Below are 25,225 nucleotides of genomic sequence, written 5' to 3' on the forward strand. Positions count from 1 at the left end.
AAGTGTGTCCGAATTCAATTTATGCAATAAACATTTAACACTGCCAAGGGTTTAAAGAAGAAATATGACAAATTCAAATGGGAATGTTGCTTTTCCTACTCTTTTCTTCTTGGAATTGCCGTTAATCCTCGACTTGTAAAAAAAAAAGGTAAAGGATACGGCATTAGACTTTACAGTCCCTACCGGCGGTGCTGATCTCCGTTTCTTGGCCCTTCAGCCAGGAAGTGCAATGGGGGGTTGGGAAGCTTAGCAAAGTAACTATTCCCTCAATCAACTTTTAGTGCCCTGGGGTTCTTGTAGATAAAGTTTTATTTATGCAGAACGAAATCACCAAGGTACAGTTAGGTATCCAAGGAGGAGGGGGATAATTTTACTTCAGAAATAACCTAACACAAAGTTAAATAAGGTGTGTCATTGGACCTCAATATTGGACAAGGATCTTCAAGTCTTGTTCCTCATAATTGATGTTAGGTAATTGTAAAGGCTGGTGTTGAGGATATAGCAGTTAAGAGCACAAACTTTAGAACCCGGCTCATTTAGAGAAGGCGGTGCTGTTAGCAGAGGCAGAAACTAAGAGGTGCCAGATTTAAGAAAGTACAGCAGCAGTGTTTATCCCTAGGCATCGTACCCTAATCAGACACGGTGCCTCTAAGTTATTATCATTGAGTAACTACACTACCATATCTATATGAGACACCTTCTGTTAAAGTTAGAACTTTAGATAAAAGATACTTTAGATGCTTAGTTTACCAATCTTAAAGTCAAATCAAATGTTGAGAATGATATCAATCCTTTTTTAGTCGTGACTAATCAGCAGGTTTTTTAACAAGGTTTTTTAAAAATGAGAAAGGACCAACATTAAAATTTAAAATGAACAGAAATTATTCCGTATATGAAAGGGGTAGTCTCCTCCTCATTGTCGTGCTCTTTACGCTAAAGTTTGACTCTTTCTCTCAACTCTACTTTTTAAAACAATAAAAAACTTTAGCATAAAGAGCGAGGCGTTGAGGAGGGGGCAACCCCTTTCATATATGGAATAATATCTGTTCGTTTTTAGTTTTAATGTCGCTCCGTACTTGCAGTTAAAATAACCTGTTTTTCTTATATAATTTCTGAATGTTTTTTAATTAATGTATGTTTTGATTTTGGCTCACCGCACATGAATAATTAAAACGAAATTTGCGTATTAATTTCTCTGTTTTTGGCTAAATGACTTTCTCATAGTTTTAATTGGACGATTTTGATTATAAAAAAGGCTTGGGGGGTACCTAGTTGCCCTCTAATTTTTGGTTCCTTAAAAAGCCAACTAGAACTTTTTTTTGTTAGCAACGTTTTTATTAATAATAAATATACGTAACTTACGAAACAAACTTCTATATTTGTATATTTTTATTACGTACATGAGGGGGTTTGTCCCCTTGTCAATACCTCGCTCTTTACACTAAAGCTTGAATTTTGTCCCAATTCTTTAAGAATAACTTAGCGTCAAGAGTGAGGTATTGGGGAGGTGATGGACCCCCTTATATACGTAATAATTTCTGTTTGTTTTATGTTTTATTGCTGTTCCTTACTTCCAGCTGAATTTTTTTCTCATTCTTTTTTTTAATAATGCTAGAAAATCCTGCGCCCCCTTCGTGAAAATTCTCTTCCCCCGTGATAAATTCTTCCATGATAAGATCCTCCCACCTAACCTCCTCCTCCTCAACGCGGAAAAGTCCCCCTGAAAATGTCTGTACACTTCCCAATAACCATTACTATGTGTAAACAATGGTCAAAGTTTGTAACTTGCAGACCTTCCTTCAGGGACTGTGGGGGATTAAGTCGTCCCGGAAGATATAATTATTAAGTTTGTCAACTATGCTAAACAAAATGGCTGTCTCAAAATTTTGGTTCGTGACTTTGGGAAAAACGAGCATGGGAGGGGGTCTAGGTGCCCTCCAATTTTTTTGTCATTTAAAAAGGGCACTAGAACTTTTAATTTCCGTTAGAATGAGCTCTCTTGTGACATTCTAGGACAACTGGGTCGATACGACCACCCCTGGGAAGAAAAAAACAAGAAAACAAAAAAAAACAAATAAACACGCATCCGTTGAGCCAGGTCGCTCCTTACTATAGTTCGTTACCACGAACTATTTGATTGACAATTTTCCTTCCTTTTTTGTAAATTTAGTGTTGCTTTGAAAAAAATAAATAACCACTTTCGCTAAAAAAAAAAGTGTCATAATGATTTCACATTTTCCCGAAAAGTGCCACTTTAAGAAAAAGTACCAAAAGTGGCATGAAAGTGTCAACCGTGGCAACCCTGCTTGAAGGCTGGCATTGCCAATTCTAAAGTTGTCAACAGTCAGCTCTATAGCTTTATTTCCTTTGCTACTTCCGACAAAGCAAACCCATTCGTATGGTCATTTGGACTGCGCACCTGATTTTTTATACTGTCAGCTTTTGATTTGTGACTTTTTCTCAATGCATGTCTACGCAAATGAGACAGGCAACCAGTAATAATTTTTTAGCAATTTCCACTCCTAGGTTTTGTCTCAGCTCTGGATCCTTTCATTCGTTCATTTTACTCTGATTTTACTCTTTTTTCCAGACGTTGAGGGTTTATTTCTGTCATTTTTCCTTTCACGTTTAGTAGTTCATTGTTTTCATGGAAGCTACAGTGATGACAGTGGTCAAATATGGCTCTGAAGCATGGGTGCTCCGAAAAGCGGACGAAAATTTACTAGATGTTTTCCAGAGAAATTGCCTACGGATTGCTCTGGGTACCCGGCTGACTGACCATATTTCAAACAGTAGGTTGTACGAAAAATTGGTTCAATCACGCTTGATGAAAGAAAAAGTTGAGATGGCTAGGGCACGTTCTGCGGATTAAGGCTGACAGATTGCCGAAGATTGTCCTTTTTGGCCAACCGTCTGGGGCTACATGGAAAGCAGGTCGTCCTCGTCTGGGTTGGGACGATGTCATAAATAAAGATTTAAAGGAAATAGGAACTTCCTGAGAGGATGTAAAGAGGGAGGCCTTGAATATATTAGGTTGGAGGAGGAGCGTACGTAGCAGTGTTGGCCTCAGGCGGCTTGGTGCTACATTGAGTTATTAGTAGTAGTAATAGTAGTATTGTTTTCATCTTCAATGGTATTTGTAATCTCTTAAAAGTCACCATCATTAGCTTCTGATTTATTTGCTGCGTCTGCGGGGTCAATAGCTTCTCTACCTCGTTCAGGGGAGTCATTGTCTTTTCCATTACACTCATTGTTCTTATCTTTAGACCTCTCAGCTTTCCCTGATGTTCACCAATTTCTTCGTCACATCCGGTTGATGATAACATAAGTATTCTACTGCGTAATTTTTAACGTAATGCTGCGTAATACTTAACGTAAATAATTTGTTCAGTTTAATTAAAAACGATGAAGAAAGTACTGAAAAAAAAACGAAAGGATAAAACAACTCAGGTAATTGTTAGCCATGGATTGAGGAATTCGAAACAAGCAGAATCTTCGACGAGGACTTCTGACAAGCCATTTTCGGTTCTCTAAAGTATGTAGAAATACACTAACCTCTAGAAGTACTCAGGAAATAAAACACTTTCAAAAAAAGATAAAATACCACCTTACATTTTATAAGAACAGCATACTGGTGGCAACTGAGCACACAAACAATATGATAATCGGCACGCAAAAGGAACAACCATTCAAAATTAGATTATGTACAAATTTTGGCCATGGTTGTTGACGCAGCTGGTCTACTCCTCTTGGTCAAACCAGACTAATTGATCCTTTATTACAATTACTTAAAAAAACGTAGATATTGTAATTTCCTTTTAAATGAACTCTTAAACAGCTTTTTATGATGTTCGAGTTCCTTGCGGTGACAAAAAAAAAGAAAAAAAGTTTTGTTTGTCTTTTTTTTTTTAGTTGTGTCCATTAAATATTAGGTAAAAGTAGTTGCAGAGGAACCACTCTAAGGACTACCACCACTAAGGACTATAAGTTGAGGGAACTGGAACTTCTTTATTAATATTTCTGAAAGATTCCTTTTTTAGGTCGTAATTTGAATTTAAATAAGTATCTGGTAGCGGGAAAATATTTGAATCAAGGCCATGGCTTAGATTAGTTTTGAAAGTACTTGAGATTTTAGGTTCAAAAGTGTGTGCTCTTAGACTGCTAAATTTTAATTCTAATTTTCGAAGCAGTGACAGTTTCAAAACAGATTTTGAAAAATTCCCAAGTTAAACCCCTCTTCTCCTAAATATATTCATAGATATCGACAGAAAGGTTTTTGGTAAAATTGGAAGCTGTATCAGACCACGACATTTAGGCTAAAAACGAGCATCTTCTGAAGCACTGAAACCTTTCATCCGGGAATACCCCTCTTGGAAGATCTGTATTCTACAAGCTTAGGTTCATAGCTACTTCTTGTGTTTTCAGAGAGACATTCATAGTACTTAGAAAATGATTTGAACATCTTTTGTGCAGTAACGAGATTTATATCTTAAAACCATATCTTCTTATGAAGTTGATTATTAAGCTTTTGAATATTGTTAATATAGTCTCTCTTATTAAAGGTTGTGATTGCCTGGTGCAAATAGTGCCTGAGAAAACGCAATGTGTCGAAGCATCTGAAATTTTTTCTCCTGGTTCCCAGTATGAAAACATACTTATTCCTGAACAAGTTTCAAAGAAGAAGAAGCATAATCGCTCCAGCAGCGTCGAGATATTATTAGATCATGATTCGGGCTGTGCAGAAATAGACATCAGTTTGAAACCTGCTGCAGAGTAAGTTCACTTTATTGTGTTTTGTTTATACTTCAAATTAGCACTTGTCTACACTAACCTTAGGAAATGTTCACTTTCTTAATTGTCGTAATTCAATTGTTGTACTGAATAGGAACTTCTCCGCCTTCAACGTGTTAGTAAGCTCGATATCGTGATGATCTATGTCGTTTTGCTGAGACGATAGGCTGTATGTTCAGATTCTTCAACTACTGCAATCTTCTTATTCTTGTAAAAATTTAGCAGAAGTTTACTAGTAATGCTTAGCATTGGACTGACTAAGAATTATTGTCGTTTTGAATGTGTTAATTTAGTCCATTGTATTGAAATACCTTCTCATTGAGACAATAGGTTAAATATTCTTATTCTTAAACTACTGTAATCAGTCTTCTTCTTGTTTTTATTTAGCTGCATTATTGCTAGATACTGACTGACCGTCCTGCCCTTCCCTGTCTGCCTATCTTTTCTCAACATTGGCTGAAAGTTTCAAACCCACCCATCGAACCGTTCGTGATCATTTGAAGAAACAAAAGTAAATAAATACTGTTATTCTGATAGCCTGGGTGCACATAGTGTCTTTTGTTTTAGCGCTATCTTCTTCCTCAAGTGATAATTTATCTTCCATTTACCCCTCCCCCCTCAGCACTCCCTGAAAATTTCAGCTTGATTTCCAAACCTTTTCCAGAGCTATTGCAGTTCCGCCATTTTGATGACCTGGAAACATATAGCACTTTTTGATTTACCTTGGTAATTAGCAGTGCTCAGATGCTAAGAATTGATCAATATTTTGGTAGGCTGGAATCTAAAACATCTTTACTCCCTTCCCCCAGCGTACAATTTCAAGTCCCCTTGGCTTTCCTCCTTTCTTTCCATGACAGTGCCTGAAAGTTCTAACTCGATCTCGGAGGTATTGCAGATGATTAGAAATCTTGGATCTACATTACGTCTTTTGATTTACCTAGGTACGGCTACTGTTTCCAGAATGTATCCTTGGGAAACTCTGGGAATATATATATATATATATATATATATATATATATATATATATATATATATATATATATATATATATATATATATATATATATATATATATATATATATATATATATATATATATATATATATATATATATATATATATATATATATATATATATCATGAAAAGAGAAATCACCAATGCAACAGCACAAAAAAAAAAAAAAAAAAAAAAAAAAAAAAAAAAAAAAAAAAAAAAAAAAAAAAAAAAAAAAAAAAGACAGAAGGAGAAAAGGAAGACTGTTTTCCCAAATTAGTGATTAATACAGACCAGCACTTGAATGAGGCCTTAACCCTACTCATCCATACAACCACATAGGTCAAACAGCATAGCCATACACAATCAACCATAAAGAATAATCCATGGACAGGCAGTCATGTCGTCAATAACTATAAGTCGTCATTTACCAAACAATAGAAAAAATAATAAAGACAAATAATTCAGAGGCAACAACCCAACACAAGGGCTCATCAGGAGAATACACTGGCCTATATAGGGTTTCGCCACTTTAAATTCTCTACCCAGCACAGTGTTGTGGCTACCACAGAATATCCATGGCGTCCCCGTGTCAGGTATCACCCCCAAAATACATGCCTATGAAAAAAAAAAAAAAAAATTCTGTTCCTTTTGAGTTTGAGTTTAATATTAGTTTTATTGTGTAAGTTATACTATGTATAACATATAAGTTCATTATTGGTTTCATTTTTATTAAGTTGTTTCTCTTAACTTTTAGTTGATTATTCATTATAAAGTCAATTATTTTTTTTTTACTCTGCTGAAGATATATTTTTGCTCTTTACTTTTGTTTATTAAAACTTGTTTTTTTGTTTTTTTTTTATTTCTGTTCGTTTTTTACTCATTCTTGTAAAAAAGGGAAAAAAATAAACAAGAAAAAAATATGAAAAGGGAAAAAAATATGAAATAAATTGAAACTTGAAGTAATTTAATTAGAGATGATATTTAAATTAGCTATGAATTTTTAATTAGTAAAACAAAAGTAGTTTTTGTAATCACAATGAACATTTTTATTTTTCAATTTTTCTAATGCTACCATATCGAAAAATTTTTGGGTTAGGGAGCTTGATTGGTTTCTGAGAGGGGGGGATACTTTCAAGAGCGAAAGCTCCAGAAGTCCCTAATTGAATGAGCAATTAACACTGTCCTGTTTCTAAGGGACCAAATTAAAAAATGGATAACAATATCGCATTGATTCAACGAACTTTCTGAAGGATTTTTCCGCTATCTTCGTCAAATAAAAATAAGAGAAAAGCTAACCCTCTCATTTTTGTATTTTTACGAATTGGCTTGCTTTGCCCACAGAAGTTTTAAAAATAAAAATTCTAAATAGCCGAAGTTGAAATTTTCCTAGAATCCCCCAAATTATAAAAACTGCCTGTTAATCAGTTATAGGCAGTGCCATTTCAATGAACATTTCAAATTCAGCTTAACTATACGGAAAAAAAAACAAAACAAGTTTGAATTTCAAAAATTTTGAACCAAAGCAAAACAAAAATATCATCAAATCTGAACCAATTTTGAATTTTGAACCAAAGTAGTTTGAATTTCATTTAACGTTATGCTGTCTCAAAGAAATCTTTGTCGGATAAATTTCAACTTGGATTTTTTGGAAAACAGTCGGAATCTTTTTTTATTGAAAGAAGGTAAGTTTTTTATCTCAGTTTATGTTCTACAACTGCCTAAGCATCCTTATAAGAATGGGATCAAAAGAACTTATAACTAATTATTAGTTTTCATAATTAGCTAGTAGGTTAGTAATTAATTGCATAAATATTTAGCAATTACTTTTCTTCCTTTTTTTTCACAGACCTATTTTAGATTGTATTCATATTTGAATACATTTTCTAAGTATTTATGGTAGTTATTGGAAAATTCAATTTTTGGTTTGTAATGCGATATTTTATCAATGTTGCTGATGCTGATGTGTATACCACCCAAAAATTTTTTTAGTGTTTAATGCTATATTTTATCAGTGTTCCAACCTTCAATCGTGTAAATAAATAAGCGTAGCTTAATTATTTGAGCTGATTATAAATTAACCTGTTTATTTAAGGTTGCCTTGTGCAGCCACCACTGCGTAGGGCCATACTAACTAGATAACCCTTATCAAACCAGTGAAACCGGTTTTCAAAAATATCCAACTCAGGGATGAAATCAACGAACTGTGTAATAGTCTATAAGCTAATTAATCCAACTCGGAGTAAAATATTACGCTAAATCGAAAACCAGAGATTCCATCAAGTTAACCTTTTGGAGGTGTTTTACCGTTTTTTACAAGAAAAAAAAATGTCTGATCATAGCTTTTGATCGATCACACTAAATTTTTGAATTTTATATATTTGGAATCAACATAAAAAGCAAATTCTTTTTATATATAAATTGTTATCATATTTCCTTCTTTTTAGAATTTTGGTTACATTTGGACCGAACTGCTCTTTACTTACAATTCTATACCACAAACTGTTTCATAATAGTCATTAGACGTATCAGTAAGAAAAAAAACGTCTTTGCCTACTTTTTACAAAGAAATGTTTATTTTGTTCCTTTTTCAAAACACATTTAATTAAAAGAATCGTTACTTTTGTGTTTCATATATCGATTTATGCGATTTCAAAGTGAAAGCGAAATAAAAAATGATTAGTTGCCCTCCAATCACTTTCGACTTTCAGTTTCCCATCGAACCAGCTCTTTTCGAAGTTTCTACGGCACTTAATGCTCAAAATTTGCATCACATGCATTTCTGGAAAATACGAGGTTTGGGGGGGGGGGTATCCATCCTCCGATCACTCTGAATCTTTAAAAGAGGGCACTAGAACTTCTGATTACCAATCCAATGAGCCCCCTCCGAATTTTATGCGATTACCCTTTCTATACAAACCTTATATGCCCCCAGGGTATAACTTACAATCCTTGCCCGAAGGACTCTGGGTGGTTGTCATCCTCAAGGACATAATTTCCGGACCTTTCATTTACGTTGAACAAAATGACTATCTCAAAATTTTGATAGGATGTTTTTGGGAAAATGATGGGCCTGGGAGGGGATTAGTTGCCCTTCAATCACTTTTGACTATTACAAGCGGTACTATTCCTTTCAATTTCTAAGCGAATGAGGTTTTTTCGAAGATTCTACAACAACAATAAATTCCTATCAGATGTATTTCGGGAAAAGAGGGCGCTAAAACTTCTGAATAGCAATCCAATGAGCCTCTTCCGAAGTTTACACGATTACCCTTACTATATCAACCTTATATGCCCCAATGGCATATTACAACCCTTGCCCTGAGGTCTGTAGGGGGGTTGTCATCCTCAAATAATAAGGTTCGGGTTTGTCAACCAGACCTTTCAACTATGTTGAACAAAATGGCTATCTCAAAATTTTGATTGGATGTGTGTGGGGAAATGGTGGGTGTAAGAGAGGGTTAGTTGTCCTCCAACCTTTTTTGACTATTAAAAGGGCACTAGCCCTTTCAATTTCCAATCGAATGAGCCTTTTTCGAAGTTTCTACGGCAACTCCGTTGATACGAAGTGCTCTGGTCTAAAACCAAAAAAATATATATATAATCAATAATGCATTTTACCCACATCGCTCTTTATTTAGGCAGCGCTATTGGAATGTCTATGAAACCTTATCTATGAGCAGTTGGTAATTTTCATGTTTCAGGACTATTACGCAGAGGTATAGGAAGGAGACTGACAACCTTCAAATCACTTCTGGCCCTTTGAAAGAAACACTAGAACTTTCAATATGCATTCGAACGAACTCCCTCCAAAGCTTTTACCATCATCCTTTCTTTACGAATTGGTCGAGAAATAATGTTTTTGCCCCTTTTTCAAGCCTGGATTTATAAGGAAACAACATTCTATTTTCCCTGCTGTATCGGGGTTTCTTCATTCCAAGGAATTGAGGATGTGATTTGAGCCGACCGGGAAAAGCAGTTTTGACTGAATTTTTTGTATAAGATTCTTTTTGGCCCAAGAACTTGTGGCAGGAAGATAAAAACTGGTTTTGACATTTATTTGTCCGGGTTTTATTCTTATGATTAAAAATCAAAACAGACCTTGAAGGGGTCTTAATATTATCACTTGAAGAAACAGTCACAACTGGTAAAAAGAATAGAAAGAAGGAAGGTGAGGTTCCTCATTGAAACAACCTCACCTTAAAGTACCTGCTGTTTTTTCTCTGTCACCTGTTGCTATGTCTAACTTCAAGTTTGGAAACCGCTTCCAATTTAAATATTGACGATCCACTATCGCATCTGCTCAGGACTGTGGTTCACTAAGGGCATATATCTCAATTTTATAAGTTCCCGTTTTTGCTGCAAGGGCTACTTTCATTCTATTCGCACATTCATTAAATAAAAAAAAACTAGTTTTTTTAACTGAAAGTAAGCAGCGACATTAAAACTTAAAACGAACAAAAATTACTTCGTATATGAAAGGGGCTGCTCCATCCTCAACGCCCAGCTCTTTGCGCTAAAGTTTGACTCTTTCTCTCAATTCTACTTTTTAAAGCAGTAAAAAACTTTAGCGTAAAGAGCGGGACGTTGAACGAAATTGTGTTTTTTTTTGGCTAGATGGCTTCTTCATAGTTTTGATCGAATTAGTTAGAAAAAAAAGAAGCGGGGGAGGAGGCCTAGTTGCCCTCCAAATTTTTGGTTACTTAAAAAGGCAACTAGAACTTTTAATTTTTATGAAGGTTTTTACTAGGAAAAGGTATACGTAACTTACGAATTAGCCTACGTAACGAACTTCTGTATTCGCATGTTTTTATTACGTATATGAGGGGGTTCACCCCCTCGTCAGTACCTCGCTCTCTACATTAAAGCTTAAATTTTGTCGCAATTCCTTAAGAATAACCCCTGAATCAAAAAGGTCGTTGAATAAATAGTTGAAATTACTAAAAATACTTTTGCGTAAAAAGCGAGGTATTAGGAGGAGGTGAACCCCTCATATGCGTAATAATTTCTGTTTGTTTTAAGTTTTAATGCTGCTCCTTACTTTCAATTGAAAAAAAAAATATGCTTAATTTTTCATTGTTTTTTTTTAATAATTCGAGAAAATCCTGCGCTCCCTTCATGGAAATTCTCTTCCCCCATGACAAATTTCTCCATGAAAAGTTCCTCCCCTATATCCCCCTCTTCTCAACCCCTCGCCTAACCAAAAAATCCCTCTGAAAACGTCTGTACACTTCCCATTAACCATTACTATATGTAAGCAGTGGTCAAAGTTTGTAACTTGTAGCCCCTCCCACGGGGAATGTAGGGGAGTAAGTCAAAGACAGACTTTGGGAGAGGGGGAATATAGCCCAAAGACATAGTTATACGGTTTTTCGCCTATGCTGAATAAAATGGCTATCTCAGAATTTTGATCCGGTGACTTTGGGAAAATAATTAGCGTGCCTAGGTGCCTAGGGGGCCTAGGTGCCCTCCAATTTATTTGGTCACTTAAAAAGGGCACTAGAACTTTTAAATTCCATTAGAATGAGCCCTTTCGTGACATTCTAGGACCACTGAGTCGATACGATCACCCCTGGGAAAAAAAACAAAAAATAAATAAACACGGATCCGTGATTTGTCTTCTGGCAAAAAATGCGAATTCCACATTTTTGTAGATAGGAGCTTGAAACTTCTACAGTAGGGTTCTCTGATACCTGAATCTGATGGTGTGATTTCCGTTAAGATTCTATGACTTTTAGGGGGTGTTTCCCCCTATTTTCTAAAATAAGGCAAATTTCCTCAAACTCGTAACTTTTGATAGGTAAGACTAAACTTGATGAAACTTTTATATGTAGCTATTGATATCAAAATTCCGTTTTTAGTTTTGGTTACTATTGAGCCGGGTCGCTCCTTACTACAGTTCGTTACCACGAACTGTTTGATAAAGAAAAGAGGTTTTTTCAGGCATCCAAACTCGACGCAAAGTAGATTAAATCACGAGTTTAATCTTTTTTAGTTTTATATTTTCTATCGAAACTGCACTCTGCAAGAAAAAAAGAAAATTCTTGTGTGACATCATTGCTTCAAATAAAATCTGATAGGTATCGAGTTCGGGTGTCTTGAAAAGATGCCTACTTCATTAAAAAAGTTTCTACCAAAGTCTTTGTTTCTGTCGGTGCCAAACATTTAAATAGAAATACTTGCACAAAGAAAACGAAATTGAATCATGCAATTGGTGCAGTAAAAAAAATTGACTTACATAGAAACTTTGAAGTTCTACAACAGAAAAAATTAGCGTGACTCTGTAAGCTCAGCCAGAGCTGACCCAGCTATAAATGGGTACCTGGACAAATCTGGGGAAGGTAAGCAGGAAGGGTGTGTGAAAGCACATGATGATTGGCCCCCACTGGCTAACTTTCAGGTCCAATAGAAAATTTTTCTTTGACCTACTTTAAAATTTTTAATTTCCACAAATAAAAATCGGTTTTTTATTGTTTTAGTTTCATCATTGAAATTTTTTTTTATCTATTGGTCTTGGAAATATGACTTTTATCAACTTCAAAGTTGCCAGTTAGAAGCGATTCGCGTTTAGTAATTTGATAGAATTGCACTTCCTGGGTAAAGGGCTATGAAACGGAGATCAGCACCGCCGGTTTGGACCTTAAGGGTCTAGTACCGTCTTACTTACTTACAACAAAAATCTACTTTTTTTATTATTTAATTTATTATTGAAAATGGATTGTTTTTCTTCTGATCTTGGATGTATGACTTTTAATAAACTTTAAAGTTGCCAATTAGAAACTATTCGCATTTTCATAATCCCCTCTTCCTTGAATGCAAATATTTTTGCAAATTTTCATGTATTGTGTAAGATTCGTTTTATTTCCCAAATTTTTTCGAATGCTATGAAAATCTGCCTGCTTTATAAAAAAAAGGGTCACCAATACCTTGGTTTCTGTGGATGCCAAAAATCCCAAACATCTAAATAGATGCAGACACAAAAAATAAAACGGAAATTGAATCCTCTAGGTTCAGTAGAAAATTTTTCTTTGACCTACTTTAAAATTTTTAATTTCCACAAATAAAAATCGGTTTTTTATTGTTTTAGTTTCATCATTGAAATTTTTTTATCAACTGGTCTTGGAAATATGACTTATCAACTTCAAAGTTGCCAGTTAGAAGCGATTCGCGTTTAGTAATTTGATAGTATTAGGCTCATAATCCCTTCCTCTATGAATGTAAAAAATTTTGCGATCTTTCCATGCATTGTATATAATTTGTTTTATTTCCCAGATTTGTTCTACTCCAATCCCCCCCTATAGAAATACCTAGATATTGCTGGAATTGATGATATTATCCTTATTTCTCTTAAGTTTAAAAGTAAGAAATTTTGTTTAATTTTCTTCTAGACTCTCAAAAATACGTTCAGTTAAACTCGGCACTGTAGAACTATCTTAGAATGCTAAACTATTGACTTTAACTAGGTTGCAGCTACCACTGCAACCACGATAAACTGAAAGCACTTTCATTCGCATTCCTAGCTGCGTTTCTAACATTACTCCCTAAGACACCTTCTGCTACTTTACAAAATAGTTCACAAAAATTATTCCATCCAGCTTCTAAAATACCCAATTTTGGACTCTTTAGTTAAAAAAAAAAAATCGATAGAATCTTTTCATCCCTACATTTTTGTGAATTAGGACCATTTTCCAAAAAGATTACAGACAGGAAAAAAGCCGCCGGCTTTTCTTCGCTGAATATAGTAAAGACTGAACGTTAGTTAGAGCTTACTTCATCACATCACTATATTTTACTTTTAATTTAATTTTTGGTTAAGCTACGATTATGGCGTCACTCATAATGTATACCAAGATACAGTTTTTTTTTTGTCAAAAAATAGATTTTAATTTAAATATTGGGTTTGGTTAAATACAAAAGCGATAGATTAGTAATTTCATTTCAAATGAGCCCTTAAACAGCTCTCTATGATGTTCAAGTGCCCCGGAGAAAATAAAGAAAGAAACGAGGCCATAGAAGTGCTTCCGATGAAAAAAAAAGTGATTTTCCATGCTGTTCAAGCCTTATTCATGCTTGTCCGAGCCTATATAGCGCAATTTTTCATGTATAGGGTTTTCGGCCGTGGCGATTCCAATCGGAAAAAAAAGATTTAGATAATATCTGTGATTCTTGAATCCGCTAGAAAGGTCGATTTTTTCTCACTTGCCATTTTTTTTTACGTGTTTAGGTTTTGGTTACTATGGGCTGTGGTCCGTTCCATAAAAGGTCCCAGCTATCGCTGCAGTCACGATTTTTATTAATGAAGCAGTTCAATAACTAAAGTAGCTGAAATTGCCCGGATAAACAAGTCTTTTCTTTAAAGTAGTCATGATTCAGGTTTTGATATGACGTTGTCTATGGTTGTAACCTATGACGGATGTCGTCATTCCTCATCTTGTATATGAAAATGCATTTATTTTTTCTGTCAAAAATTTATATTTCATTTTAAGTATATTATTTTTTTTTTTGCTTAATAAATCATGTAGGTATAACAAATGAGCCCTCAAAGACCACTCTATGTATTCAAGGTCCCTGCTAGTGGTGATGAAAAAAAAAGAGCACTTTAAGTTCACTATATGGGGTTTTTGGCAATGATGATTCTAATTGTGCATTTTTCGTTTCGATTTGACTCCATTTTAGATATTTTTCGGGGAATTTTTTTTACCACAAACTTTTACGATCAAGACTAACTGATTTAATAGTTACTATTCCTGAATCAGCCACAAATGCTAATTTTTTCTGTCTCGCCACTTTATATCGCGGTTTCTTAATTTTCGGTTGCTATCGGTCGTGGTTCATTCTTCACTAGGTTGCAGCTGTCGCTGTAAAACGAAATTAGGGTTTTCGAAAATATGACCGAATCGTTGATGACTCCCATTAAAAATCAAAGTTTTCCTCATTGTTTGGAATTCCGCTTTTTTCATCTGTTGTTTAAAAGCACTGTTTTTATTATTAACAAGTTTCTGCAAGGATTAGATAGAATGTAATATAACGTTAACATTTTTACGCAATCAAGATTTTATTTAAGGTTTGTATTATATTACCAACCTATTATTGAAAGTTTAAATCTAAACTTTTTCAGGTGATTTAGCCCTTTCTTTGTAACAGTTCTATACTTTGTCTTTGTATCTCTTGTCTTAATGCCTAAGTAGCTATTGCTGTTGTTTCGAAATCTAAAACTATCTCGCTGACATACTGTTGTATGTCAATACATGTCAATAACAGTTATGTCAATAAAAGTTCCATACTTTGTCTTTGTATCTCATGTCTGATGGTTGATGCCTAAGTAGCTATTGCTGTTGTTTCGAAATCTAAAACTATCTCGCTGACATACTGTTGTCCCCTTTTTTGATGCTACTTTTGTTCTTTGTCCTTTGTCACTGCAAGAAGTATATTACCATTGCTTTAGGCAATCTATAATCCTTCAGGAAAAAATTAAGCCAATATCTGTTGCATATTTATTATGTCATTGCTGCAGAGTGGCTTGAACACGTGAAAACGTGTGGCTTGAACACGTGAAAAGAGTGACTTGAACACGTGAATGTCATTGCTGCAGAGTGGCTTGAACACGTATCCTGATCTGAAAGAGTGTTTCAGATTCTTAGTTCATTTGTGACTCACATCATCGGTTTTTTTCCTTTTTTTTCGTTTTTAATTCTGTTCAAATTAAGTATACTTCTTGATTAACATTAATGCTTCTACATAAGCGAGTTTTAGTTTAACGTTTCTGAAAGTTTGTGTTATAACATTATAACTCTGAGCCTATTTCTTGGTAACTCAACTATAATGGCTTCTACTTACTTAATGAAATTATATTCACTTGTAGTTGAAAACCAGTGAAGCTTTTGTAAGCTTCTACTTTGCCGTAGAGTCGCTTCTGGAAATAGTTTGGGTTCTTGAAAAGCCTCTTCCTCTTGACATGTTTTTGTTTCTTGAAATACTTCTGGCTCTTGAAATGCTTCTTTCTCTTGAAATACTTTTGCTTCTTTAAATGCTTCTGTTTCTTGAAATTCTTCTGCTTTTTGAAATGCTTCTGCTTCCTGAAATGCTTCTGCTTCTTGAAATCCTTCTGCTTCTTAAATTCCGAACGCTCCTTGAAATGCTTCTGCTTCTTGAAATACTTCTGCTTCTTGAAATGCTTCTGCTTCTTGAAATGCTTCTGCTTCTTGAAATGCTTCTGCTTCTTGAAACGCTTCTGCTTCTTGAAACGCTTCTGCTTCTTGAAATGCTTCTACTTCTGCTTTTCCTTCGTTGTGACGACTCCTTACCTTGTCGTTTCTGTATTGTTGGATTTCTGTGAACAAATCCCAGTGAATTAAAAATGGCTTCGCATCTGTCATAGACTATACCAAATACATCTAAAACCGGATAATTAAGACGTCTTTCAATATAAAAAACGCCAAAAACGGCTGCCGCTGAATAGAACACAAAATCACTTGCTGCGTTTAACAAACCCATAAAAATAACAGAATAATAACTTTTATCTGTTGCTTCTGGCGTAGATTGTTGTGCAAAAAGGTGGTAAAGTTTAATTAACGAAGGCAAATTTGCTACTTATCCAATTGTTTCCCAGACAAGAGTATTGAATTATGAAAGTGGTAGAATTTCTTTTGCTGTTTTTGAATTTAAAGATTTTGATCGTTGTTTGCCGAAACTAATATTGATCCCTTAGTAAGAGATATTTTGCGAACATTTTGTGTTTATTGTCTTCTGAGCCAAAATTTCTCCATCAACAAAGCCATAAAACGGTAATCGGATCAAGAGTTTTCTCAAATAATCTCTTACCTTTAAAGTATTTTAATGATATACAACGTTAACTTTAGTAGCTGTAGTTTTGAACGAATATGCGTAGGGTAACAATTGCTTTCCGGATAAAATGTATCGAATATTTTAAAGAAAATAGTTTGGCCTGATGAATGAAACTTTCACAAATTTTCAGGATTACTTTTGAAGTGATTCCTGTAAGTCTGACTTTAAAATATCAAAGGAATTTTGTCGTCCTTAAAGTCAACTATATTTGATTTTAAATGACCTTATCCGATGGCATTGATGTCAGAATAAATTTAAGTTGCGCATTAAATCTTAACTTATCCACCACTAACCTACGTAATGTTGCTGATGTCCAAGTCACTTTGAATTAAACTAGAAATAGTAACTTGTGGATGAATTAAAAATTTGATTCGATGCCTCTTATGACCAATTTTCTTCCATTTGTTAACGTCTTTCTATACCCTCCCCCTCCCTGCTTAAATCTATATCTATCTATGTATATATATAAAAATAAGTTGTTTGTTTGTGTGTTGACTGACGTCATGCATTTTTGTCGACTGACGTCATGTTTGTTGACTGACGTCATTATGAAGATTGAGCATTATTCCATCATGAAGTGGTTTTTCGACTGACGAAATTACAGACCGGGACACAAATGACGACCGGGACACAGGGGATATAAATGACGACCGGGACACTCAAAGAGAAATTACAGACTGGGACACCGGGACACAAATAACGACCGGGGTGCAGGGAATATAAATAACGACCGGGACACAACTAAAACGGGGACGCTGGGGGGGCACAGGGGGGATATATAAATGACGACCGGGACACAGGGAATGTTTAACGGGACACTAATGAAATATACCTAAATATGATGAGAATATAATGCTTTAGTAACTAAATTATGAAAACTATAACAGAGAAAGCTATTTTTAATTGTCTATGCTGTTTTGCACAGTTTTTTGTTGTATCCCTATTGCTCTTTTTTGTCGTCATATATTTTGATAATTCAAATAAGTCCAGCGCAGACCTCGTTTTCTTACAGATAGGAAAAAGAATCGAGGTCAGTTTTAGTCATATTTTGTGGTTAAACTTTGCCGTTAACCCAAAGTCACGCTCTGTATTTAATAAAAATTAGAATAATGGCTAAAACTAGCTTGAATCTGGCTTGTTTTCTTTTTTCTATCTTTATCCTCGTTATATACTTTTTCTTAAGCCATTAAATGTTTGAAAAGTACATATTTGTATCACATGTTTCATTTTCTTGAGGGAGGGTGCCAACTAGCACTGGGGTTTAAAATACACTGTATGTTCAATGCTCACATGGTAAAATTGATTGTTAATTCTGCCGACAGGCTTGTATAGAAGAACTAACTAGCATTTATTTATGGAAAGCGGGGAAAGAGTGACCGGTGGAATTTAATATTAAATTGTGAATCCTGGCCCTATTAGACACTTTTGAAGGGTAGTAAGGTGTTGGTTTAGAGACTTGTGGTCTTGTTTTTCCCTTTAAATAAGATTGAACAGTAGAATAAGTTTTGCAAATGTTATATTCGGGATTTGGCCTATTCAATACCTCTCTTTTTCCTACGTCTCTGCAACTCTAAATCGGTTGAAGTTGTGGACTGTGAGCATACCTTTTTATTCAACAGTCGGAGTTTGAAATTCCTGGATCATGTGTAACCAATCAATGAAGCATAAGCAGAATGCATATTATAACACTCCGAGAAAAAAAAAATCTGTTTGTGTCCAAGATGGGACCTTAAACGTTTTTTTTTATGATTTTTTAAACCATTTTCTAAATAATGGTATATCTTAGACATTTTTTTCAAAATGGTTTTCAAATACATAGTTGATAAACAAATACTTGTAAAATAGGTGATCGGTAGATGTAAGGGTTCCCCTTTTACGAATGCTTTTCACTATTAATTCTAATTAAATTATTACGCTTGTAATATCAAAGTCAAAATTCCAGAGACATTCCGAGACGACATCATAAGAGCTTTTCTAGTGCCGATTCGTATAAATGGTCCAACGTATCTGAAAACTCAAGGCTGCATCATGCAAATAAAGGATCTAACGCAGAAATTACACTTGATTGCCAAGAGGGTGGACAAATTACACGCGGGTCGCGTGCCTACTCCAGTCTCAATTGTGGCGGCATGAAAGAACTAAAGAATTCTTCTGTTGAAAGGAGGAGTCTGGATACTCTTCACACTGACGCTGTTCCAAGAAGAACGACGGTAATTTCTCCATTTATTTTTTTCCCGTTAGTAACGTTATGAAGATAATAATTGTTTAGATGAAGAAAAATAAAACACGGAAGAAAATGGAGAGAAAAAATATATTGCAAAAATTTCATTGAAATACCTATTCTTGCCTTAGTCAATTTTTATGACACTTGATATTTACAAAGTGACATATAACGATCGCAAATTCTACCGGTCTGTCTTTCCCGGTGTTGCTAGTTTAGGCACTTCCAGATAAGCTAGGACGATGAAATTTGGCAGGCGTATGAGGGACCAGACCAGATTAAATTAGAAATAATCGTTTCCCTGATTTGACCATCTGGAGGGGGAGTGGGGGGACGGTTGATTCGGAAAATTTTGAAAAAATGAGGTATTTTTAACTTACGAACAGGTGATCGGATCTTAATGAAATTTGATATTTAGAAGGATATAGTGTCTCAGAGCTCTTATTATAAATCCTGACCGGATCCGGTGACATTGGGCGTTAGTTGTAGGGGGAAACCTAAAATCTTGGAAAACGCTTAGAGTGGAGGGGTCGGGATGAAACTTGGTTGGAAAAATAAGCGCAAGTCCTAGATACGTGATTTACATAACTGGAACGGATTCGCTCTCTTTGGGGGAGTTGGGGGGGAATGGTTAATTCTGAAAAATTAGAAAAATGAGATATTTTTAACTTACGAAGTAGTGATCGGATCTTAATGAAATTTCATATTTAGAAGGACCTCGTAACTCAGATCTCTTATCTTAAATCCCGACCCGATCCAGTGTCATTGGGGGGGGGGGGTGGAACCGGAAATCATGGAAAACGCTTAGAGTGGAGAGATCAGGATAAAACTTGGTGGGAAGAATAAACACAAGTCCAAGATACGTGACTTTCATAACCAGACCGGATCCGCTCTCTTTGAGGGAGTTAGGAGGGAGTCCAGTGCCTTGGTGAGTTTGGTGCTTCCGGAAGTACTAGGAGGATGAAAATTGGTAGGCGTGTCAGGGATCTGCACAAATTGACTTGATAAAGTCGTATCCCCCGATTCGACCATCTGGGGGGCTTAAGGGAGAGGAAACATTAGAAAAAATGAGGTATTTTTAACTTACGAGTGGGAGATCGGACCTTAATGAATTTTGATATTTGGAAGGACCTCGAGACTTAGAGCTCTTATTTTAAATCCCGACCGGCATTAACCCTCTGATTTTCCTTTTAAAGTAATCTATTCATTCTTAGAATTTTGCTAGAGCTCAGGCCATATGAGGTCTTAGCTCTTCCGAACTCGTCACAAGTTCTATATGAAGCTTTTAGCTCTTGTTTTTTCCCTTTGCAAGGTATGGGTAATTATAAATAAATAAAGAATATATGACTCCGTGGAAAATAAACAACTGCAAAAATTATTTCATACAGGTACTGTCGAGAATTGATTAAAAAACAATTTTTGTTCAAAAGGAATGAAATGTGGAAATTGGCAAAGAAATGTATGTTGAAGGGATTGGTGCAATCAGAACTTTCGGAGGCTTTCCTGTTTCGCAAATGGTTACAAGTTAATATATCTTTTAATTATGAAGTCTTAATAATTCTTTTGAAAGATTAGTATATTCCTTCGTTCTTTTTAATTCCGTATAACGGCATTTGCTTCCTTTTTGACTCTAATTATTAATTAGGCGGTTTTATTTCTGTAGAATTTCAGAGATAGTAAAACGAGTAAAATTTAATTAAAACAGTTGACCAAAAAAAAAACAACAACAACAAACTTAAATAATAAAAATCCGAATATTTCGACTCCAAGTCCACGATTAAGGTGAAGCTTTGACGAAATATTTTGGCGGATGGTGAACTAAATCAAAACAAACTATAAGCATATGGACTATCAAAAAGGTAGCAAAGCAATATCTGAAGTACTACTTATATTGTTATTTTAGACCTTTAAGGGTAATTCGCGAGAGACTTTGAACTAGCCAGAAGGCTCTATATGTTCACTTTTAATACTACTAATATAGTTACTGTAACTAATGACACTAAGGGTATTAAGATGAAGCTAATAGGGAACGTTTTGGAGTTTCAATTAAACGATAAAACTGTATACATGCAGGTTTTCAAAGGAGCATATTGGCAATATCATAGCCGGCACCACTCTATAATAGCTAGAAATATCATTGAGTCTTTTAAATGAGCTAAGTCAATACAAAAGTAAAGGTTTTGGCATCCTTTTTAAGAGTAACCAGAGATTGGAGGGTAAGCAGCCCTTCCGCCAAGCCCCTTCATTTTCCAATCTTTTCCAGTCAAAATTTTGAGACAGCTATGTTGTTCAGCATAGTAAAACAATCCAGCAACTATGTCTTTAGCAATATTAGGCATTTCAATCCCCCACAATTATGCAATTGGCCCTTTTAGGAGTTTCAGGAATTTTTAGGAGTTTCAATTAAACAAAAAAAAAAAAATGTACACATGCAGATTTTCAGCAGAGCATATAGGCAATATCATAGGCAGCACCACTCTGTAATTACTAGGATTATTATTGAAACTTTTAAATGAGCTAATAAATCAAAACGCATTGTGTTTATTGTTGCCAATAAGACAACTCAGCAATATATTGAGAACTATTGGGAGTATTAGGTTGAAACTTTTGGGGATGCTACTATTACTCCCCCTGCTCTTACAATTTAAGTAAATAAAAAGAGTGTAAGTGTATCCGGGTTGTCAAAGAGCATAGGTAGAATCTTTTGGGAATGAGAGTAAGTTTTATTTTTCAGGTCAACTTCAGAAGCTATAAAATTAAATTAAAAATACAGTTTGTGTCAGGATTAAAGTTTTTTTAAAGTTCCTCCCACATACACATACCCATACAACGGGTTCTTATAGAAAAACTGAAAAGATTTAAAAACTTGTTTCACAAAATAAGTTTTTCAAAGAAAAGTAAATAGCTCTATTAAGCCGAGAATGAGCAGAAATATATTTAAATAATCTTCCAAGCGTAATACTACCACAAATCACAATAAATAAATAAATGAAACTCAAAACGAACAGAAATTACAATAAATAGCCGAGTCAAAATCAAGACAAGCAGAAATTAATATGAGTTGGGCTGATAACCCCCATGGCTTCTCAAGACCAGAACATAATTTGTGCTTTACTTAGATCAAAATACGGTTTAAATATTTTCATTTCTCTTACTTTCATAAATGAAAAATTACCAAAACTTTGAGGAATAAATATCAGTACATGTCAATTAAATGTCAATTTTTTTTTGCAAAGCGCAAATTATGTTCTGGTCTTGAGAAGGCATTGGGGTAATCAGCCCTACTCATGTTAAATTTTGCTTCTTTTGAGTTGTACTTGGCTATTTATTGTAATTTCTGTTCGTTTTGAGTTTCATTTATTTATTGATAGTGATTTGTGGTAGTTTCGCGCTTCAAAGATTATTTGACTTTATTTCTGCTCATTCTTGGCTTAATGGATCTCTTTGCTTGTCTTATAAAAACTTGTTTCGTGAAAAAGGCTTTTAAAACTAACTACCATAAATATCAAATGTCCATGTAAGCAATGTAATTGCTTACATTTGCTTACATGTAAGCTATGTAAGCAATGTTTCCTTTAAATATAAATGCAGGCCTACAAGATTTGAAGCAAATTCAGGCACGTTTGTGTACCAGATACTTATGCGACGAAGTTGAAGCTATTCAGAAAAGGGCAGTAGCGATCATAACTGTAGATTACCGTAGAACCGTAGAAGCACGATCATAGATCGCCTCCCCTCAGCACCGCCATATCTTACCACCAGATGCTGGAATGAATGGCCGGGTTAGGGTAAAACTGAAATTATCAAAAAGGTAGCAAAGCAATATCTGAAGTGCTACTTATATTGTTAATTTAGACCTTTAAGGGTAATTTCACTTTGAACTAGACTTGAAATTCTTAGGTCAGTGACGAATATCTAAATTTGTTCCACCGTTCTTTCATTTCTTCAGACCATGTTTCTGTAATGAAAAGGAAAAATTTGTTCAAACGGGCAGAGACAAGCTTAATAGGTCCCTAGCGAACTAGAAGACATAGATAGAGGGGTGATATAGCTCTATCAATGCTATATTAATAGACTTCAAACTTTATTTAATTATTGTTGAGAATCTTGGAAAGTAACAAAAAATAGGTAGGGAATAGTTAAATTTATTATCTGGCTATAGTTCCTTCAAATTTAAAAAACGTATAAAATTGGATTAGGTTGAAATCTTGTCGCGTGAAAAGTTGTTTTGTTTAAATAGGACTTCGCAATTTTAGTTTCCTAAAAAATCAGGAATCTTTCTTATTTTCAGGCTAAAGCACCCCAGAAACCTCCTCGAAAAGTCAATACAAGTGAATCTGACCACATGAACCGACGGACAGCATACGAACTTATTTATCTTGCTCATAGTGGAGCTATAGATGGGATCACCACCGTCAAATCATTCGACTACTCAGATAGTAGTCGAATGATCAGTAGCTGTTTTGACAGTATTGACTATCCCAGTTCGATTCCTGAATCAGATTGTCAAGGAATGATCAACAAGAATATTGGTATTAGACCTATATACACAAGTGAAGTTATTCTAGATACAACCATTTCAAATTTTGATGAATCTCATTGTACTAGTACAAGTAGTTTCTTTTATGCTCCCAAATCAAACAAGCCCGTACCTTTACCAAGAAAATATTTAAACAGAAGTTATGAAAATGTTTTGGATGGTGGGTCATCAACGCCTTCTTCAACACAACTGTCAACTCCTGAACATCCCCCCCCTCCTCCATATTGTGCTGAAAAAGACATATTAGCTCAGCTTCCTAAAAGGAAGTCAAGGGATATTGAGACTGAAACCGACATGCCTTTAGATCTGTCTCGAGACGATAGTCTTAGCTGTTACTACCCGGAATGGTCAAGTCGGTGCAATAGTGAAGCGAGTATTAACGCTGAATGTGTTGAAGAATATATCACGGATTCACCATTTGAAGGTAAACTACTTTTGGTTTGCTTGATCAAGGGATATTATTGATATTTTTATTATTGTTTTAAAATTGTGCTTTATAATTGAAGCTTGTATATAGATTCATGAAAAGAAGCAATGTGCTACGATCTCATAGTGTATTGAGTGATGCATTTAATGGTGATGCAATTTATACAAAGTTTTGGGTAACTCATCCTTCTTTTGTCTCCCGACAAGGGTATTGATTTAACACTTTCAGGATATCTTTTTTTTTCATTTGGAAAGAGAGTAGGATAAGGGACTTTGAATACTGTTTTGGCGAGATAAGGGCAAATTATTTCCTTATCTTACTTACTTGTACTTGGATCACAAGTTATGTAGCTCTCTGGTGACAGGATCAGACAGACTGTTGAATTTCATAGGTTACGGTCTTAGGTTATTGGGGCGACTATTTCAAGCTTTGAAATCCCATCTGCTACCATGTCTCTGGAATCTGCCAGTCGGCTCGAGGTCAAATTTTACAGTATTGAGCCAAGTTTTGGCTTGTCCTCCACGTCGTTTCTTCCAATCAGGCACTGGTTTGCAGCGTAAGCTTTGATTTGTAAAAGTTTCGGACGGTTTTCGGCAAACATGGCCGAACTTGGACAAGCGGCGATTTTTTATCCAGTCCTCATATTTTTTTTTTCCTACAAATATTATGTTTATTTTTCCATGCTTATCGTCCTACAGACTCCGCTGGTAGTTATAAATAAATATCAAGGGTAGTCTAACTCACCTTTGACCAATGTATAATTGTATCTGAAACTTGTATAGTATTCCACTAACATATCATTTAATTGAGGGTTTTTTTTTCTTGTGTGGCAAAGTTAGGAAATCTACAGGTCAATCTCATTTTACCATTTATTTAATAAATCTCTCCGGTTTTTCCTCTTTCTTGAAAATTGAACTTTGATTCATGGAATATTGAGATCTTTTATGAGTCATGATCATAAGTTAACTAATTATGGCATAGTCTTCTTTTTGTTGACCATTGAAATATTGTAATTTATTTTACGTTATCACGTACATATAATATATATAACACATATTTTAATTTACGTTTGAAAAGTTGCTTTTCTGGGGCATGATGTCACAGATGAGTGACTCCTCAGCCATATTCCATGTTGTTCAATCTTTACTAGGGTCCAGCTAAGAAAAAGCCAAAGACTGTTTCCTCTATGCTATATATTTGTTACTCCGAATGGCTGAAATCTAGTTAATGTTCATATTCACCGGTTAATGTCCGAAATTCTTTCAACTCTTCTTGGATTCAATTAGCTTTGCCCATTAGTTTTCAGTCATTTGCAAGCTTTGATGATAAACGTTAGGTTAGGTTGGTTTAGGTTAAATTAGGTTATAAATCTCAGAAATGTGTCAAAAACCTAACCCAACTTAATC

The 25,225-nt window shown here is 34.9% G+C and overlaps 1 protein-coding gene across 3 annotated transcripts in view; it reads left to right on the forward strand.

Annotated features, from left to right (window-relative positions):
• The window catches only part of LOC136043482 (ankyrin repeat and sterile alpha motif domain-containing protein 1B-like), a 118,219-nt gene that overhangs the window by 41,528 nt on the left and 51,466 nt on the right, over window positions 1-25,225 (forward strand). For all 3 annotated transcript variants that reach the window (XM_065728399.1, XM_065728409.1, XM_065728405.1), the window contains 3 exons: window positions 4,563-4,773; window positions 18,574-18,841; window positions 23,144-23,816. In XM_065728399.1, coding sequence (XP_065584471.1) covers window positions 4,563-4,773; window positions 18,574-18,841; window positions 23,144-23,816 — 1,152 coding nt within the window. The remainder of the gene's footprint in view (window positions 1-4,562; window positions 4,774-18,573; window positions 18,842-23,143; window positions 23,817-25,225) is intronic.

Source organism: Artemia franciscana, chromosome 2 (assembly GCF_032884065.1).
Source record: "Artemia franciscana chromosome 2, ASM3288406v1, whole genome shotgun sequence".
Lineage (NCBI taxonomy): Eukaryota > Metazoa > Arthropoda > Branchiopoda > Anostraca > Artemiidae > Artemia > Artemia franciscana.